At 41.6% G+C, this 20,830-nt stretch overlaps 2 protein-coding genes across 8 annotated transcripts in view; one reads left to right on the forward strand and one right to left on the reverse strand.

Moving 5' to 3' along the window:
- LOC122615617 (collagen alpha-1(XVIII) chain) overlaps positions 1–20,830 on the reverse strand; it is a 55,964-nt gene that overhangs the window by 17,418 nt on the left and 17,716 nt on the right. For 4 of the 6 annotated variants that reach the window (XM_043790630.1, XM_043790629.1, XM_043790627.1 and 1 more), the window contains exons 5-10: positions 2,719–2,814; positions 2,100–2,135; positions 1,928–1,996; positions 1,583–1,649; positions 1,325–1,470; positions 729–866 (exon numbers count right to left, since the gene is read on the reverse strand). In XM_043790630.1, coding sequence (XP_043646565.1) covers positions 729–866; positions 1,325–1,470; positions 1,583–1,649; positions 1,928–1,996; positions 2,100–2,135; positions 2,719–2,814 — 552 coding nt within the window. Of the gene's footprint in view, positions 1–728; positions 867–1,324; positions 1,471–1,582; positions 1,650–1,927; positions 1,997–2,099; positions 2,136–2,718; positions 2,815–17,004; positions 17,212–20,830 lie in introns of those variants that run through there. The other 2 variants (XM_043790631.1, XM_043790632.1) reach the window with 2 other exon arrangements.
- On the forward strand, positions 10,035–11,064 carry LOC122615619. Of its 2 annotated transcripts, XM_043790634.1 has the most exons (3): positions 10,035–10,359; positions 10,422–10,508; positions 10,561–10,686. In XM_043790634.1, exons 1-3 carry the CDS (start codon positions 10,111–10,113, stop codon positions 10,591–10,593), a joined length of 369 nt encoding a protein of 122 aa, XP_043646569.1. In that variant the 5' UTR covers positions 10,035–10,110; the 3' UTR covers positions 10,594–10,686. The 2 variants fall into 2 exon arrangements, with proteins under 2 accessions (XP_043646569.1, XP_043646568.1); XM_043790633.1 differs by having other exon boundaries at positions 10,422–11,064.

The raw sequence follows: 20,830 nt of genomic DNA on the forward strand, positions 1-20,830 counted from the left end.
CTGTGAGTAAGTGTACGTTAACGTTTTTTCCATTTCCGGTTACACGCACAGCCATACGCACACTCTCGCACACATACACACATGGTGCACAGTGCAAATTATGATGTTTGACATAGGAAAACATGCAGCCCCTTCTGAAATTGCCCACCCTCCGTTTGCCAATTCCCCAGTCCATCCTGCTTCAATCCACTCACTCTTGGAGATTAGACGATGTGTGTAATGAAATTGAAAATGTGTTAGATTCATGTCAAATATTGCCTTTTTGCCAACCCGTTGTAACTCGAAATTGCCGTACACACAGATAAGCCCAACGAACGGAAGGAAAACATGAAAGAAAGTTTAGCTCAAATACCTTCCAGCTCGATTATACACATAGTTCGTTTGAGAGCAGCTTTGACTTATAAAAAAACCTTCACTATTTTCTCCAATGAAATGCTTAGAATAAAAACTAAACTTAAGTCATGCATATATAGAGCATATAAGATCTGTACAATAACTTACTAAATGCTTAACTACGCTTACCTTTATTTACTTTGTGCAATATTTAGAATTTCCTATATACTAACTATATGTATATATAATACTATAGAACTGGCTAATTCTATCAGTACTCCCTTTACTTTCTGTGTAATATTATATCTATACGTCTTGCCATACTTAAATATCCTTCGCTGAGGTATAAAAACAGATAGAGAAAATCCTGCGAAATGACAAGGACTGCTACTTACGGTGTGTCCAGGGGTCCCTGGCTTTCCATCCTTGCCCGCTGTACCCGGCGCTCCTCGCAACGATTCCCGCAACGACTCATTGTCCTTGATGGCCTCTAGGATATCAGACGCATTACATGTACACTCGCCAGTGTATTTCTGCGAAGGGGAAATGGAATACAAAACTTAGCACCTGGCTGTGAATCCGGATCACATTACCGCGGCACATCGTTATGGCAGGCAGGCAATTTCAGGTTGCCCGCCACAACGGCACAGGGAAAAAAATTATACCATACTAGTTTCATTTATACAACAAATTTGTAGTTTCATTTATACAACAAATTTGAAATATATATTTTTGTATTCTATTTCAGCTACCAGGAACAATTTTAATGCAACCATTTAACAAGCTTGACTACTATTCAGTAATCGTTGCCTACTTTTAGGCGCATTTATAAATGATTTTATGTATTTTTGCAGCTTTATTAAAATGGTAGGTGCATTGTTTTCTGATAGCTCTGGTAATATGGCTTTGATGTTAAAGCTATATTTTAATTTGAAACTTTTTTTCCTGTGCAGATGCCAGCGGCAAATAAGTCTCTATTTGCAATACTCACAGCCCCCGCACTCGTCGTCTCCACAAAGGGCGGATAGGGGGCCGTTTCGCCTTTGGGCCCGGGCGGACCCGGCGGTCCCGGCGGACCGCGAATGCTGTCGCCCTTGGGCCCCCGCTCTCCCTTCTCGCCCTTGATGCCGCGGTACGCTGCCGGAAGGAAAAAAAAAACAATTGATGAAAACCATTGCATTAGCATTGGACAATACAGTGGGACACATTAGGCGAAGTGGAATGGATTCCTTTGGGGGGATGCACTTACGTCTCTCGTGCGAATACTGCGTCTGTCCTGGGGGCTGCATGCCACTGGCGTCGAAGATGTCTGTCGCCTGTGGAAAGGGGGAGAAGTGAAAAATCATTAGGACTCGAGTGCAAACCGCTGTCAATTTTCACACATTTTCCTGACATCAACTTATATTCACTGAATGTAAATATTTAATTATGCAAAGGGCAGCCGCACTGCTGACCAATATTACCATTTATGCAGCATTTCAAGAGCACTGTCAATAGCAGCAGCACCACAATGAGCAAACTTATTTGCCCTTGTTTAATGCACTTTCAATTTACTTAATTTTATAGAGTTTTTCCAATAGGACTGCAGACTAACCTCTTCGCCTGTATCCCAAAACTCATCACTTAAAATATTCGTTTCCGTCGAATCTTCGAAGATAACACTCTGGGGGCCAAAAATATGAAAAGGCGGAGAGGGAGATAGATAAAACAATAAGGGAGTAAAAGGGTTAAATGAATAATAAATAATAACTTGGCAATCAACATACCTCTCCAGATCCTTCGTAAATCAAAGAACTCTCATCCTTAAGAAAAAATAAATACAAAATAATACCAAACTTTAGGATACAACTAATAAAATAATTTCAAGGTATTGATATTCAGAAAATTTAATGAACATAAATAAAATGAATATTTAAATAATTGGAATTTCTAAGGAAGAAACCCGATAAGCTTTCATTCATTTGGTTAATTAAAAGTCGTAGGTAACTAATATGTGTAAAAGGTATTTGGTTCAAAAGGCTGGCTTACACACATTTTTAGTGCTAAATTGAATTTTAAATTTGCAGCTGGCAACCAACAAGATTAGCCGCATTGAGCTCTTTAATTCACAAATATAACTTTACAGCGCGGGGATTAAAAATGCATCATCACATGCATACATGTATCCGATTACACGTTATTTGCAGCATTAGTTGGTAGTCTCAATAAATGAACGCAAATCCCAATGCAAATATTCCTCTCACTTATGCAGACATAATGCAATTTTAATGTAATTTATCAGTAAGATGATTTGCCCGGCTATTCATTAATTAATTTAAATGCCAACCAGTGCATTCTATTGGTTTTGGTTTAGTGGTGACCTCCATGATGATGACTATGACTTACCGCCGTGGTGGGAGCAATCGTTGCCTTTGGGGGCGGCATGCATGTGACATTTATGGCATCGGGATTACCATAGACATTGATTTTTTCTAAATAGCCCTGGGTTAAATAGTAACGTTTGTGTTAGGAATAAACGCATATTATATGCCTATCCGTATGCATATGCATATGCAGATTGCGAGGGGAATAATTTTCGAAACGCTTTTCATCGAACCAAGCGCACAATGAGTGCCCACAACCCAATACATAATAAATCAATCAATTTGTATATATACATACATATACCCGTGCATCTGCAAAGTATTTCCAGTACCAGAGCCCCATTTGTAATTGCCGCAAATCGAAATTTATTATTGATGTTAATGTGCAACAGTGACTGCCGAACGGCCGACCGACCAACCCACCGGATAACTAATGTGCCGTGGTTTCGGATTTAGAATTACAATTAAGCATGCATATTTCACATTAGCCATTAGAAAAGGGGGCCCAGGATAAATAACCACTTGCGAGCAGTCAGTCGAACTGCTGGCCGCAGACACTAACTACTGCAAGCGCAGTATGGAATACGGAATGGGCCTATGAAGACAATGGACCACAAACAATATGCGGCTGAGTCCTGAGACCAGAGAACAGAGAACAGAGACCAGAGGTCTGAGTCCTTAGTCCTCGCTGCTCGGTGCACAGTTACCTCCCTGTACAGATAGAGACACACAAATGCTCAATGCTCAATGCACATTTGCCCATAAACTGAAGCACTGCAAATAAAAACGGCAGCAAACACTCAGGCCCAGGACACCAGTTTCAGGAGCAGAAACAGGCGCAGCAGGACTCAGCACCAGTACCGACGAGTATCACAGGACTAAGCCACCGTAATAGCAGTCGGGTGTTTTAGTTGTGGCTGCAACTGCTACTGCCGCTTCGTCCTGTGAATGATAGTAATGGCCGTGCAGCTTTTATCCTGCCGCTCAGCTGAAAAAGTTTTGTCTGAGACGCTAACTCGTTGAGTTTCGGGTTAAAAGCGTCCTGGCACGGCTCACAATGGCTTAATATGCGCCGAGTCTGCGGCGGACTCACAATCTGGCTTTTGGACCTCGAGTTTATGGGGAAAGAAATTTAAGTAGTTTCTTCGTTGTAGCAGAATTGGGATTTTTCGTTTTTATACTAAATAATGTGGTTTAAGCCATATGGATATGCTTTTCTGCAATATACTTCAAGATTATTTGAAAAAATTTTTCATATTTAACTAATCGAGTATTTCAATTCCGTAATAAGTTAAGTTCATAAAGTGAAAAAATAAAAAGGATATTTTTATGTATTTATCTAAGAAAAATGTTAAGAGAGTTTCTCAACAACCCAAAATCATTATCTGTTTTTGAAAGTCTCTGGTCTCTGGTCGTAATGCCACCAATTCTCAAGTATAAACGAAGCAAACTTTGGTCATTGACAATGGGATGGTGCCATGGAGGATATTCTTTGGAACTGAGGACTAGACATTGAGAGTGTGAGTGTGTGTGTGCTGTAACACACACGTGGCCCATCAATAGACATTGAAGTGAGCATTGTTCGCCATGTAGCTTGTTGCTGTTGTGGCATTGAGTGCGGATATTAAAGCTTTCGCTTTGTTTCTGGCTTGGCTTTGTTTTGGTTCAAGAAAACTATGCGCTAAACAAATGGCAAGCCGGCGAAAATCACTGGCTGGAGAGTCGGAGCATGAAAGCAATGTCCGTGCTTGTGTCCGGGATCTTTGTCCGTCCGTATTTTCTGTCCGTCCGTTCGCCGTTCTGTCCGTGCTCGTGTCCGTGTGGCCCACTTTCCATTGTAGCACGTGCTCTCCGACCAAATGTTTGTGTGTGCAACAAAATTAGCAGCAAGGAAATTCACTTGAAACGGAAATTAAGCCGCAGGAAGTGGAATTTTTTCGGGCATGAGTCGACGTCGACATTTTGGGATGTTTTTTGCTACCGCTGGCCGGACTCTCATTATTACCTGCATTTTCGGGCTAAGTAAATTGACAGCTCTACCATTGTGCAGTTGCCAAACAAAGAAAACGTGAATATACTCTCTCTGTATCACATTTCTGGGTAGTCAAAAATACCCAAAGACCAACACTCTTTGTGTTAGAATTATAATTACTGCGGCCATATTATTACGTGTACACTTGCATAGCCAAGTTTAAGCTTTCACAGTCCGACTTATCCCTCGTTTCGATGCGGATCTGGCAAAGAAAAACTATCTGTGGACATTGCAGAAAAGGCTTAACCTCGACGGCACCGAGAACCCTTTTCGACCGCTCCTTGGGTACGACAGAAAATTCAGGGCGATGAACTGATAAGCGGACATCAAAGCCGGTCGCCTCCGCAATATTGTGCACGGCAACAAGCAACTGCAAAGGCAGCTGGCCAACGAAAAGCCGTAAGTAAATAGGTATACGGAGAAAAATATATATCTATCAATATAGATATATACCCAAATGGAGATGTATCAATGCGGCTGGTCAAAAAGGAGAGCATTTAAACAAAGTGGAAAACTAATAAAGGATACAATAAAAGTCAAATTAAAAGTTAGTCTGCAACTAAGCATAAAGTGGCTCCCATTCTGCCAGGGTTCTCTTTTGTACAAGAGAGGTCATTGGACTCAGTTTCGTAATTTCTTGCAGTGCAGTATTTTTTATCCAGTAAGGAATTGCGTTGGCGCACGACAACAGGCGGCGTTGTGACAGAGGGTCAAGCGCAGACAAAGGCCGTTTTAAATAACGAAAAGCTGGCCGCAGGCAAAAGAAACATTTTCGGTGTCCTGGACATCCTGGTAGAATGTGATTTTAAGGTGAGCATTTAGTTTAAATAGTGTCAGGCGGCGAGCAGCTGAGGTTCAGCAGGGTTGAGCAGGCAGAGGAGGTTGGGGAACTTGAGGAGGCCAAAGGAGGTGGCAGGACAAATGGCTGGCTTTCGCAGGACGTCTCGGCAGGTCGGTCAAGTGGCGCAGAGTGCTCCGAGTGTGCCGTGAGCAATTAACTGGGCTGAAAGTGCATGTGCAGTGCATATGCGCTGCTTGTGCATTTGTTGTTTGTTCTGTGCCGCACATAATTAAGGCCAGAAATGAACTGAAATGCGAAGGAAGCGGAGCAAGGACACAACAGGCCAGCAAAAAGTGAGTGGGAGCAGTGAGCAGGCAGAAAGTGTGGTAATATTTGCGCAGCAGCGAGGCATCCATTGCCTAGCAATGAGTCCTTTTTGCTATTTTTTTTGGTTCACTCTTTTGCCCCTGACAAGGGTTCGTTCTGCGTATTGAAAATAAAGCAAATAATACGCAAATCGTTGACCCTTTTCCATTTGCCATTACCACGAAAAACCAGAAAGGTAGAACGGCCTCCTCAAAAATGCGAGACACGTTTCGGTTGCGAGTTGCAGGACCAGGAAAAGGACTCCGCAAATCCAACTCTGCGGCTATCTGGCAATTTGTCAAAAATGTGTCAATAATGGAGATCGATTGGGGCTCTTAAAAATTAACCGAAAATGGATTCGCATTCGACTCGAAATCCATTGCCAGCCAATAACCTTCACATTGTCTGAATCGGAAACATGTAAAATGACTTAGTTCAATTGATATTTCTTTCAATAGTTCCCATATGTATACTTTTATATATTTGTGCTTATTTATTGACACTTGTGTATTCATCTATAAGGTTTTTATTAAATTTGAAACCATGTTATTTATCAAAACGGAAGAACGATTAGATGAATCTCACAAACCATTAAATGAGATTTCAATAAATTTAAATCATTGCCTCACCTAATGAACTTTTCAAGTAGGTCGTAACTCATGGACTTAATTATACATTATACAACTTAAAGCCTAGTTTGAAATGTGCTCCCAATGCCATTGAAAGTCTGATCCTGCCGTCACTCAGCTCCCAACATTTCGCTTGTTGTGAGAGTTAAATTCTTAATTAAGCACAAATATTTAATAAGTGAAATTTACGGCATGCAGCGGCATCACAACAAAGGAAAGCTTTAGGCATTAAGATTACCATAAACTTGTTTCCGCTGACGCTGCTCCTGTACTCTATAATTCTGAAACTTATAGTGGGGTATATGAACTATTAGGAACCGAAAATCATCAGATAACAGCTTATTAAGTAAGTTGTTAGTTAGTTAGTTAGTTATATATAACTATACCCACTTAAAAGTGTATTTTTATCGCTGTTGCTGAAACAATCATATTTTCTATTTGAAAAATTTGAATTTTCATGCAGTTTTCAAGGGTATTCGTAAGTCAACCTGACTTCTGTAGCAATTAGAATTTTTCGCAGTTCGCTTTACCTCCTATATAATGACAATGGCAGCCACTGCCAGGACAAGAGCGGAAACGGATGTATATATTTTCGTTGGAGGCTCCTAATTCACCCGCTTGTCCTGGTATTTGTGTCTGTGTGTGTGCATTTGTTGGCGGTTCTGGATCCTGCGGATTCTGCACTCGCACCCACCGAAAAAGTTATGCTCAAGTTAATAGATAATTAACCATGCAAATTGCCGCGCAACAGTTTACAGATACGGGTCTCATCCTCATACTCATCCCTACCACCAACCACCATCTTCATCCCCATCATCGTAATTTTCATTATCATTTTCATCCTCATCAGCTTTCGTACAGCTTCCATCTTCCAGTTTCCAGTTCAGTTTCATTTTCACCTTCAATCTCGCCGTGTCACCGGCTACATGCGTAAGCACTTTCAGTACCTGACTGCCTACCTACCGACCTACCTGTGCCAGGTGTCTCTGCTCGCTCAAGTACAAAAGAATTAACTCTAATTACTTTGTAATGTTGATTAAGCCTGTTAGAGCGCATTAAATATGTAAGCGACGTTTTGACATTTTCAGCATATTTGCCAGTGGCTTTTAAGTGGCAAAAACTATATGAGTTATGCATATTTGCCACTTGACTCACCGGCGGCGGCCTAACGTATTTTCGTAATTTCAACTGGAATGTGGCTTCAATTATCTAACCGCAGTAATGTACAAACAATTCGATTCCAATTCGTTTTCAAGGCATTTTCCAGAGCCGCACACAAAATGGTAATGGCAATAGCCGAATACCAAAAATGCTACATTTAAATTCAACTTTATGGCCACCGACGACAGCCGGCCGACAGCCGACAACAAACAAATGCCAATCCAGAACTCGCAACTCCAAACTGGGAGCTCGGAGAACTCGGTTCTCGACCAGGCCAAGGTACCCGGGTCATAGCATAGTTTCTAAATCACTTTCTGACAGCCGTTTCGGCCCTCAGTAAAAGTCCAAAAAAAAACGCAAAATAAACGAAAAAATCTAAAAAGGAAAACACCGGAGCAACGGGGATAACAATCGCAACGTCAGAAAGTTGCGCACTTTTTGTAATTTTATTTTATTTCCGTTTAAATGCGTGCCACGCCCCCTTGGTTGCCACTTCTCACTTTTCGGGATGAACTGGGAGGTTGAGGTTTGGTGCGATTTTAAAGCTAAATTATAGCAACATAAATTTTTACGGCCCTTTCAAGAGGCGGGATTCGTTGGATTCTTTGGAAAATACGAAAATAAGGCTGCCCAGGTGCAGGACTTAATTCTCTTTACTCTGCACTTGACTCCAAAGCTCTTTTTCTTCTTTTTTTTTTTTTGACACTCGACGGCCGTTTCACATTTTATTTGATGCCCATTTTCATTTTTGCGCCGGTTCTTGTTTTGCATATAATCAGAATAAATTACTTTGCACATTTTGCGGCACATAAATTATTTAAGCAACGGTCGCATCAAAGCGCAGAGAGCACATAACGCAAAACTTCTACATATATGCATCCCCGAGCTCTTACGCATTGATTTTATGGCACCACTGTATTAAATATACAAAAAATAAATTTTTTTATAACCAAAACGAAAATTGTAGCTTGGCCAATACATATTGTTTTGCGAGTAGCTTAATACTAACTTCATTATAAGCAACATAAGGCACTAAAGTATATTTTTAAGATAGTCTACTTGCTCCTAACTCATAGTTTCTTAAAGGAGGTTCTATATTAATGCAACATTATTTTTAATGCGTATATTTGGCAGTGTCCATGTGCAGCGAGCAGAAGTGACTGTCTAAATTGTAGCAGAGAAGGAGAAATGGAAACACAAGCCGAATATGAAAGGGAGCTGAAGCTGGGTAAGTGGAAATGGAACTGAAACTAGAAAAGCGGGTGGAAATGGTGGAAAGGGGGGTAGCTGGGGGATCAAGGGCCCTGTTAGGGGACCGAAAAACAATGAGACGGCAAATGCCAACCGCATAGTGACAGATTTTTTTTAATTTTGCTAAAAACCTACGACTAATTCTCAAACGAGCTGACACAAATCTCGAAAAGTTTTTGCGCCAACGTTTTTGCAGAAGCGTCTGTCTGCTGGTCCTTCAGTCACTTTGTCCTTCCGCCTCTCCGACTGTCACACTGCCTTTCTGCTCGACTGTTTATCCTGCTGAGCATAAGCTACATATATATGCATATACAAATATACACAGCTGGATACATACATATGTACCAACTGCAGCAGAAGAACTCGGCAGAGGAGCTTTCGGGCTTATAGGGAAAGGCAAAAAAGTACTTCATACTAAATTGCCCCAGTTAGAATATAAAGTTCTTAAAAAATTAACAGAAAACTCATCTGCATTTATTTAAATTAACTCATTTTTTGTTGTATGCACAAACATAATCCCATTACAAACACAAAAAATATAACCCAACCTATGAACCTATATTTTGTCTAATAAATGTGTTAAGATGTTTGTTACACTTTGTTTATTTAGGTTTTTGTGCCACTTTTCTGCTCAATGAATTTATTACTCTATTTGCACCTTTACACGTATGTACCTCTGACCGCAAGACAGAATACAAAAAGTAAAAGGGTTGAAACTGCATTTTATTGTGGGTCAAAAGTTCCGACAACAATTAGTTTAAAACGAGAAAAGCTGTCAAAAATAAAAACAAAACTTAAAATGTACCATGTGAATAAACCAACAGATTGCGAGCTAGTTGAAGATTTTTCTGTGTTTATGTTCCAGTGTGCTGGTTTGTACGTTGATTTAGACAGTTTTATAAACACAAAAGCAAACAGACTGTGACAACGTTGCGTATACGCAGCGTAAGCCGTTCTCCTGAGGCAGCTGCAGCTGCAGCTACAGCAAAATATGCAACATTTTATATATATACATACATTAAAGAGGATGTGCAAAACTTATTACCTTAAAACAAGGAACTGAATAGTTAAAATACTGGGGGTCACGCGTTTTCTGAAATCTACTTCATAACGAAAATTTTGCTGCTAGCACAGCGTTACTTTTCATCCAGCATATGGCAGCTTTAACTTTCTAATTTATATTTTGTTTTCAGCATGCAGTCTGCTAAAGTCCTCAATAAACTACTAAAGGAAGCTCCCAAGGATACTAAAGGAAGCAAAGAGATTGCAGAGTTACGAAAACTGATCAAGGAGCTGATGAAACCGCGACAGGGCCAACTACTTCAGATCCTAAAGACTCGCATGATTGCTTCCACTCGAGATGAGTATCAGGATGAAGATCAGGACTGGTGGCCAGACTATGAGCTATTATCAGCAGACTGGCGAGCCATCACAGATATGAATGTGAGCAATAGTTATTAAAGAATCAAAAATAATATATATTAATTATACATAAAATACCAAAGGGCCTTTTAGTCTGCGCTCAGGATGCTCTGAAGGGATTGCCGGATGATCTAAAGGCCATTGGTGAAAATTTCGATTATGCCTATACGGTAACAAAGCCTATCACTATTCGGAAATATACAAAAAACTATATTCTGGTAGTGGAACTTATTGAGGACATGGAGGACTTCGTAACGAACCTCAGCCGCCTGTGCAGCAAGAATCTGGACGAGCGAAGGGACCTATACGATCTGGCTTCGATAACTAAGGACACTGGCGACCGAATCAAGGTGAAAATCTTCGATGAACGCACCTTTGTGCAATTGCAGTCGCGAATTGAAAGTCTTAGGAACTACATAAGGGACTTTAGCGCCCTTTTCGATGTCCACTTGGAGTCCAAAGAGGAGGCTGCATTCAAGCCATTGTATATGTTGGCAAAACCCCAAAAACCGCTTGCCGATAAGGTCCGGACTTAAGCCAGATCGATCAGGAAGTCATCTCACCGTCTATTCCCAAGGCATGGCTTCCAACGGTTTTTATTGTACAATACCCACACACACACACACACACTAGATACAGATACAGAACACAGGACACAGAAACATGACTCCGGCATATGGGCGGTAATAAAGAGTTCGCCTCCAGTGTATTGGAGTATCTGGGAAAGCTTTTTATGCTTCAAAGTCAATATAGTAGTGTGCCATGTACAGAGCGCACAGTTTTAAAACGGTAAGTATGCCTTTCAGTTACGTGGTCGTGTGTGGTGACACACTTGGCCCCCCCTACTGCCCCCCCCACTACCCCACCCACTGAACAGCCCTACGACCCTCTGGCCACCCACCCACGGCCCCTTGTCAATGGGCTGTTAGTTGCTCCGAGCACAGACGCCATTCAAGCGGAAATGCAGCACCGAAAGCCGGCTACGAGCCGCACTGAGCGAAATTTCGGTGCTAAATGGTTCGCTGCTTATATTATGACGTATAAATGGTAATTGAATAAGTTAGAAATATGGATTCTTCAGAAATTTAGCAGCTGTAGTTCATTTGAGTTATATATAAACACTTAATTGTAGAGAACTTACTCCCTAAAGAAAACTTGCAGATTGTTAAGCCCTTGCTTTTCACAGATTTTCTCATTAAAACCATTAAAGTTTCAGTTGTTTTTCTCAGTGTGAGTTCTATTAACGGGCACACGGCAACGAAAAAAGAGCCAGAACCATAGCCGGAGGCAGAAACCTCCATGTGAAGTGTGTCATCAGTTTAAGGTTTTTGTGGGCAGCACTCACACACAGACGGCAATCCACTCACACTAACACGCCGAACACGCATACAAATGCACTGGCAGGCACACAGATACCGGCACACAGATACAAGCACAGGCTCAGAGGGCCGGAGAAAGCGATACGGAATACGGAGCTCCCACTCAGGAGAGACCGAGCAGCCCGTATTTTCATAATAAACAAATGGGTTGTATGGTTGGTTGGCTTAACTTTCGGGCTGCCAGCAAGTCGCAGATAGCAGATAGCGACAGCCACCGCTCCGCATTTGTTAGCGCAAATCAGTGCTATTTATATTGCGGCAGTGGCAAGGTATATGGCATCGCATGGCATGGCGGGGCATGGCATGGTTTATCCACGGCCATATCTCCCGCCATATCAGAGGTACCAAGTCAAATCCCCACGCCCCCGGGGGCATCATAGTGCGTGGTGCTTGTCAACACGCTTGCCAACTGCATTTCGCCGACGAGGGTTGCATCCAATTCGCCGAGCAGCGGCCACAGTCAGATACTCAGATACGCAGGTACTCAGATGCAAATGCAGATGCAGCCGCACTTGGAGCAAAAACCAACCCGCCAGCTATCTATTTGCAATACCTATAGCGCAAAGAGTAACATTTGTCTTAAAATTACCTTTTTTCGGGATTGGTAAGCCACAACTGCCTCTTTTCTATACAGTTTTCAAGGGCAGAAAATAGCTATGATCAAAAAATATACTTTAAATTTATAATAGCATATCAAACCAACAACCCAATTATTCATAAAATTTATCTAAAACTAACGGGATGCGGCTTATCAGCATTTGCGGCATGCAAACAGAAGTTGCAATCTGAAGGGAGCAACTTCCGTTGCAGGTTGTCAATGCAACAAGTTCAAGAAGCGCAAACTTTTGCGCTGCCTATCGCAGCGTCAAAACCGCAAGAGTCGGCTAAAAGTTCTGCTATCTATGCCATCAAAAGTGAGATTCCACCAACTACCACCACCTACACCATAGTCCTGCCACTTCTGTTCGGTTCTGGCTTCTGGCTTGTGGTGCGGCACAATAATAAATTTATTACGGACTCTTTGGCGGGGCGTGTCGACGTCGTCATCGAGCTCCAAGTTCGCCTTGGATTTCTATATACAATTCCTTGGGTGCGTGCAACTCAAACTCCCTGCTGCCATTTGGTTGCTAACCCGTAGTTATAGTGGCATGCTGCGCTTTAATAAAATATTATCATAAACGTAACGGAAGCTAGTTTTTCATATGCTTATATTCCCAGCCCGTGGGAAGAAGCTTTCACAAATATCCGTATTTTTACTCCGGTTGTGTTTTCCTTTTCTCCGCCATGCAGGATAGCAACGGGAGTAATATGTTTTCATAAATCAAATGAACGAGAAGCGCGTTGCTCAATATTTAATGTTTTGCCTTTCGGAATTTATACACACATCAGGAATGTGGGGATTAAATTTGAATTTATCTAAAGCAAGGCCGTAGAGTACGACACTCATGAATATGAAAATCGTTTCTTTTAGTCAGCTCAAGAAATTTGTTAGTCAGAAAAAAATCTAGTTTTCAGACCATTGACTTTGAATTAGCTTCTATTTAGTGCAGAAAGTGAAATATTTTATAAATGCCGTTCAGAGACTCAGCATACGGAATTTAATTTGGAATAAAATAGAGCAGCCGAGTTTCAGGCTTATTTGCTAGTAAACACTGATTCGATTCCCAGGAATTCACCACTGGTATTTTGTTTCTGTTTTAGACGGAAACTTTCCTTCTGCTTCTGAGGCACTCGGATATTTTTATAATTTATTGCCAGCCACGAATGCACACATATACGAGTATGTGTGTACCTGTGTATTTGTTTAGGTAAATCTAGGGGAATGCTTTTCCGGTAGTTTTTTATTGCTCAATCAAAAATGGGATAGTGGTTGTGAGTTAATGGCTGGCTACTTTCTACTTTCTTTCTTTCTATCCCCAGCAGCAATGTCGATGGGTTGTTCCTTTCGGAACATGTCTGAATGCGAGTGTGAATTGGTTTTTTATGCCCACAAGGATACCAGCACATAATAGATGTCTTATTAATTGGAAATGCGCAGCAGGATTAACGACTAATACCTGGTGTAACACAATGCTCGTGAGTCCATAAATGTCCAACGACTTGCGACGAGTCGGCATCGGTAAATGCATTAACTATAATTGGCTTTCGTCTAATTTCGCTTTTGGGTAATTAGGCACTAATGAAACCTAATAGACCTCGCTCCGCCTCGAAAGCCACAAATCTAAGCCTCGGGAATTCGGCGAAATCAGTCAATAAGCCAACTACCGGCGGCAGTGGATAACCAACCACCTCGTATTAAACAAGGACAAATTGCCTGTCAATCTACGTGTAATTTTTATAAATTTCCAATTGTGCAGCAGGCGTTTTTTCCTTTCATTCTCCACCGATTTTCTCCCCCCCCGCTCCAGTTTTCCCCACCATTTTTATCGTGGGGTCGTAATTAACAGCGCCAAGGAAACTAGGAAAATAGCGACTAGAACGGGTAGGGGAAAAGCGTGTGTAATGTAAGTCACTGCTAATGAACCCATCGCCGGTTTGCTAGTGGGTGGTGCTGGGAGTGGGTGGTGCTAAGAGTGGGAGGTTGTGGGTGCCATTTAGTGGGTGGTGCCAGGTGAGACAGCCCATGCAGAAATGGCTTTATTAACAGCCTGGCTACAACTCGCGCTCCTTGTTTTAGATTTTTATTGCTAAACTTTGTTTCTTTGGTTTGTTGGGCTTGACTCCATTTTCGCGTTCAGCACATATATTTGGTTAGGCACTGACAAAAATAATCATATAAAATTATAATTATTATTATTTATGAGCATTTTGTGGAAACTATACCTATACAAATAAACTTCAAATACAAAAAAGCTTTTCTTTCTTTTCATGTTAGTATCTTTTTCCACATAGAGATGGTAATTTAAAAGAAGCAAAATAGAGCCATCGACTGTGTTCCATGAATCGAAGCCAGTCGTTAACGCTTGTCGACTTTCACTTCGCCCGTTCTCATGCGACACTTTGAATGTTTTAAATGGTTTTTTATTGCCTCGCACCTCGCCCCATGCCATTTCCTCGCTTTCCGCGAATCCTCGCCTGTATCCTTGTATTCGCCCTCGTCCTGCCGCGCTGCTGCATAAAATTAGTTTAATCACTGTTTTCAGACTCGCAGGGGGGATGGCGAAGGGAAAGGTGAGAGCGAGAGCGAGCCAAACCCATAGGTAAGCGTAAATAATGTTAAAGCAGTGCAACTCTGGGAAAGGACATCGCCCGGCCCCGCCCTCCAGTCGCCGCCCCTTTGCCAGCGTGCTTGGTGTCAATAGAAACATTAACTGGGCGTGCTGACAAAATTAGCACAACAATTATGCAGGTATTAGTCGAAGTTTTCTCGTATTGCGGGCTCTGTATTGGCTGCCCTCGCTCCCTTTGGGAAAGGTCCTTCGGCGCGGAAACAATGGAAACGAACGTTTGACAGGAAAGAAAAGGTTCTATCAACACGGAAATAGGTGCCATTTGCTCTTTTGTCTATTTTAGAGCACTTCATTTGTGTATCTGGTGACAAAACTTTATAAAATGGGTGGGGTATTAGCACTTTGCAAGCTGTCTTCCATAGAACACCCTTTTAAGTCATTGTATTTTACACAAAACTATATTTGCATGTTTTGGAAACGGAGAAAACTTAATTAAGTCTAAGTGCGTTTCCTCACATTCTATTAATGTGAAATGCATAGCTTTTTCCTAAATACGATTAAATCATTTCATCTCTGCTTTTCCTTGGGTCATCAAAAAGTCTAAAAATATTTTGTGGTCAGTTGAGCAAGTTACATAAATGAAATTTGTATATTTACATTCGCATTTTCAAAATGCTGATGATATTTACAATTTACCAGCCACAAAATGGAGAAATGATGGTCTGCAAAGTACTTTTGCACTTTCTTTAAGAAATGCAATATATTAAAAAAACAAATCGATTAAAGGGCAAAGTAAATACTAGTAAAATACTCTGATGAAATGGCATTGGGCATTATAGAGTGCAACCCACTCATTCAGCAAATGGATTTCTCCAAGCAGTCGCAAAAACTGACATTGCGTATACGCCACGTGGACAGCAGAAAAACTTAAAACGCAGCTCGTTAAACGGGACATGAACCGAACAGGTGAGCGTAGCCGTGTCAGTCTTATCAATTTATCTTGTGACCGAGCGTCGGCAACAAAATGCTTATAATGTGCTCTAATAATTGCAATGTCCTTTTATTCCTCTGCTTCGCAACAACAACAAAGGTGGACTTTCACCTCTGGGGGAGAAAGTGGGGAGAAGCGGAAGAGGCAGGTGTGCTCGACCAGAGCGAAATGTGCTGTTGTCATGAAACATTTGTCACAATAAACTTTATTTGTTTTCGTGTACTGCATGTATACATGCACGGAGAATAATTGAATGGCAGTAATTACTTGTGCTGCTTATAATTACTTGTTTTTAATTACTTGTAATAGTACTTATAAATAATTTAAACCCTTCATTACTATGTTAATTGAGACAGTCTTCAATATAAATGTTAGCTTTCAACTTGTCAGCTGCCTTGCTATGTACATTCAAAGCGAAAACGATTAGGATTTAAAAATAAATATTCTTATCTTATTCTTGTGTTCTTAATATTTCAGAAATCACAATAAAATAAAATATTAAAAAATCCTCAATTCTTTATAAAACAAATGCTCATCCTCGTTTCCTGTGTACATCCTGGCATGCTTTATTTGCTCTCCGCTCGCTGTGACTGCGACGATGTTTGCGGGTGTGTGTTTAAAAGTTTTTCCCAACTTGTTGTGTGTGCTGGTTGTTAGTTCCAGCTGCGTGTGTGTGTGTGTGTGTGTGTGTGTAAGTGAGTGTGTTTTGTGTGTGCGTGCTGGACGCGCATAAGCGGCGCTAGAAGTGAAAAACCCCCTGCCCGACTACAAACCAACCTGGTCACCACAGGAGGAATCGCAGTCCTGGAGCCCACACCGGTGACATTTGTTTGCATTTAAAGGGGCAGGATGTCAAGCATTTAGCATTTACCATTTACCATTTACCATTTAGCATTACACATAACACAGCTCGTAATGTTTAGATGCTTGGCGAGCCTCGCAAAGTGGTTGTGGCAAACAAACAAACAAAAAAGGCGGCGAAATGGTGTGCCAGACACGTGTTGATAATGATTATAATTAATTGGCTAGTTCATTTTAATTAGACTGAAATGCCATTCGGTTTCAAAAAACGCAAAACCCCGGCAAAACTTGTTGCGGTCGAGGCTTGTGGGTTTAAGTTAGTTACCTGAATCCTAGCTGCCACCCGTTCGCCGTTGTAGCGATTGGGATTGAACCATCCCTTTGTGGAGCCCGTTACGAGTACGATGCCGAGCAGGAAGAACAGAATCAGCGCGGTAATCACGAGCTTGGCACGCGTCGATATAACCATTGCCATTTTGTACGATATTTACACGATTCCGATTTCGATTCCGATTCAATATGCAACACTTAAAGCACTACGAGAAATCAACGCCAAGCGAAATGAACGACAACAAACAACCGGCGACGAATAGAATTGCCTGAAAGAAAATGCATAAATTGGAATATTAATTAGCTGAGGGTGGGTATATTGCTTTGCCACCATCGCCGCACACAAATGGTTTGGATGGTTTGGATTCCGCTTCTGGTTCGATTTTATTTTAGTTTCGTTGTTCGACAGTGATGAGCAGCTTATCCTGGGATTAGTACATATTTAAAAATCAACTCTATGATTTATAATTACAGCGCAGTATTTGATTGTAATGTATTCAATACAGCTCCGACGTTGGGCGCCATATATTGGTGCACGCTGAAGTGAGACCCCAAAATTGGGTCTGTATCCTGGTTTTTTTATAAGTACCCCTAGTCACTTGCCATCTCTGATTATTGAGTTGTCGGCAAGTGTATTTGACCCGCTTGGACTTTGGCTTAGTGATATTGCTGGCTCTGATGCTGATGCCTAATGGCTTTTGTGGCCAAGTCTTAACCTTGCGAACTTCCCTTGCCGCGCCAACATGTTTCTGTCTGTGAGGAAGCAGGAAGGTGCTTTCCCTGCCACAAAGCGTTTTTGTACACATGCCACAAGCACTCTCACATGTATGGCAAGGAGCTCACACCCATACTCTCGCCCCCACTCATACCCATACCCATGCTCACACTCACACGCACACGCACACGCACACGCCCCTTAACAGGCACTCGACCAAGGACCCCCGACCCTCACGCTCACTTCCTGTAAACGCTACAAATGTAATACGTTTTATTTAATTCTGCTTCCCGTATTTTTTCCTTCCACCCGTCGCTTGTCAGCATTTTCTCACTGATTTGCGGCGCCCGGGGTGGCGGCTGAAAAATATGACTTTAGGTGGGGAAAAGGCCAACTGATACCCTTTAATAATGGATTTAAACAGCATAAATTGTCATTATTCTAACTTGACAAAAAAAACATAAGGTAGTACATAAAAGTACATAAAAATTAACCTTAAAATATTTGAACTCCCTCATCACCAAAAATCACCATTGAAACGGCAAAACCGCAACAAATCAGAGGTAGCACTTGAAGTAAACTTTTTAAAAAGTTAAGCTGCCAACATGTTTAGTTGAAGAAAAAAAATATTGAATTATAGCAATGTCAAAGGCAAGGAATGAAGCTCCGAAAATTGGTCACATGTTCGCAAGATGTCTTGCTACGACATTTGCTACACTTTTGGTAATTTCTTGTTTTTTTGCCTTGGCAACCGCATAAAGGCATAAGCCAAATGTTTTGCAGCGGGTTTTTGGGGGTTATGTCCTTGAGTCAGTGCACCCCCGAAAAAAACTGAAAGTAAAATGAAAATAAAATGAAAAAAGGCGAGCAGCAACTTCTGCCAACCTACATAATTGCGGCAAAAGTTGGGCCAACACACACACACTCTCCAACGTACAGGAGATGCAGAGATACACAGACGCACTTACACAACAACAACTTATTACGGGGCTAAGAGTTGGCTCACAAAAGTGTGCTACAGTCAGCGCATAATTACGATAATCGTGTCAGTCTAGAGCCACCAGCAGCGTCCATGGGCTCACCTTAAGTCTTTAACACCCGGCCACGCCCCCAGCCCCACCTGACACGCCCATCTTTCGGGCCTCCTACGACTTGGCTTCCTTTTTTTTTTTTTGGTGGGAGTGAAGCCAACCAGTTATTGGAGTCAACGAGTCGTCGGCGGCGGCGGCGGTGGCGGTGGCGGCGGCGTAACACAAAGTTTTGTGCGCGCCCAAAAAGTGGAAGGCCAAAAGGAAACTTTTTTATGCCAAGTCAAGCGACTGGCCCACACCTCTGGATCGGTTCCACCCTCACTCCCCTGCCCATCTAAACGTGGCATTCTTCACGCAGCATTAAAATTCTGCGACTGCAGGCGCACAGGCGCGGAGTTTGAGCTTAAAGTTTGACGCGGTTCAAGTTTTCTAATGAAATTACCTTGCTACTCAGCCTTACTTTTAATGAAAAGGGGCAAGCTTGTGCTGCCAGAAATAACAAAAAAGAATTAAGGTGGGTAGGGCGATAAGAAGGAAATTTCATATCTTTTACCAAATTAAGTACACAAAAATGAGTAACGACTTTTGAAGTTGTCATGGTGCAGCCAGAAAGTTAAATCCTGTAAAAGGGCAGCAAAAAAAAACAAAACTTTCAAAGGGCAATAGTTGGAGTGAAACCCTTTTTCGGACATTAGCGCCTAATGAAGATAATGGGGCGACATATTTAAAAAGGGTTCTTCCGTCCCCGACAGCAACGAAATCTAAAAGCATTGTGCAAAGTCATCTCGTGTGAGTTTTGGGTTTCCTCTGCTGCCTTTCCGTTTGACATGTAATTTTTAATAAGCACCGTTTTCCGCACAAATTTCCCTTTTTTTCATCTGTGGGCCCGTCTTTGTTGGCCGCTATCTGTGACAAGGTCGGAAAATGGCATAGAAATGAATCCTGGGTGTGGGATATGTGTCACACATGTATCCTTAAAATGAAGGCGGAACAAAACAAACCGTCAGTGCAAGAAATGTCTAATGTCTAACCTCAGGCCTTTGTGACTTTTGTAAGCGTTTGATCGATAAGCCCGACAGCTCCTCCCATCTACACATGAATATTTACTCGTATATATCTACAGAAGTCCCAAGATATCAACATCATATGGTGGTTTCCTTGAGACGCGTGTTCCCAATGATTAAAACGCGCTCATGAAGTCTCTGCCTAATTAATAACAACCCAAAAAATTATGGGCTGGAATATGGGGCGGTGCTATCAGCTCGTATATATACGTATATAATTAAAGTCAAAAATTTGCATAATTTATGTTTATTGGTGACGCCCCATTTGGTTCGCCCCTTTTGGGGTAGCTACTAGCTATAAAATTACAAAATAATCATAGTTCGTCGTCGCTCTCCATGTACCCTTGTGTCATTGAAGATGTGTGTTGTTCGTTCGGTTGGCATTATTTTGTAAGGGTTTTATGTGGCTTCCAGAAATCAACAGCCCCCATCAGATTCATAAAATAGGCAACGAATATGTACGATTTTAACGGCCTGCAGCTCCAGACGTAATAAAAAACCCATTTATGGACATAAGCACAAAAGGTATGTACATGTGTTATGTGCCTTGGGGTAAAACTCTCATGGCCGTCCATCAAGCGGAAATATATGCGGCAAATGAGTATCGAAAACCAGATCCGTCGTAAAATAATGCTCGAGGAATCAAAGAAACCGCCTGGCTTTCAATTATTTATTACATCATTGCACATTTTAATGTATTGCCAACGTATTTCTCAAAATGAGAAAAGAGAGCAAATATTCAAGCCAATGACAACTATTGCAAGCTTCTCAACCCAAACGTAGTGTACTGACCAACTAAACCACTAAAAAATTGTTCAATTTCCGACGAGTGCAGAATGAACAGGAGGTCCTGAGTGTTTGTTGAAAACTAATTTCCAAAACAATTGATTGGCAGTTGGTAGATGGCTGCACTTGACCAAATATGTAAATAAACATTTTGAATTGAATTTCGAAATTGTGCCAGCATAATAGATTCTAATATTCTATTATGATGATAAATTGCTTAATTTA

Source organism: Drosophila teissieri, chromosome 3L (assembly GCF_016746235.2).
Source record: "Drosophila teissieri strain GT53w chromosome 3L, Prin_Dtei_1.1, whole genome shotgun sequence".
Lineage (NCBI taxonomy): Eukaryota > Metazoa > Arthropoda > Insecta > Diptera > Drosophilidae > Drosophila > Drosophila teissieri.

Coding starts and splice junctions, on each gene's coding strand:
- LOC122615619 (XM_043790633.1), top strand. CDS start 10,111: ATGCAGTCTGCTAAAGTCCTCAATAAACTACTAAAGGAAGCTCCCAAG. Junction 10,360..10,421: donor GAGCCATCACAGATATGAAT/GTGAGCAATAGT, acceptor AAAATACCAAAG/GGCCTTTTAGTCTGCGCTCA.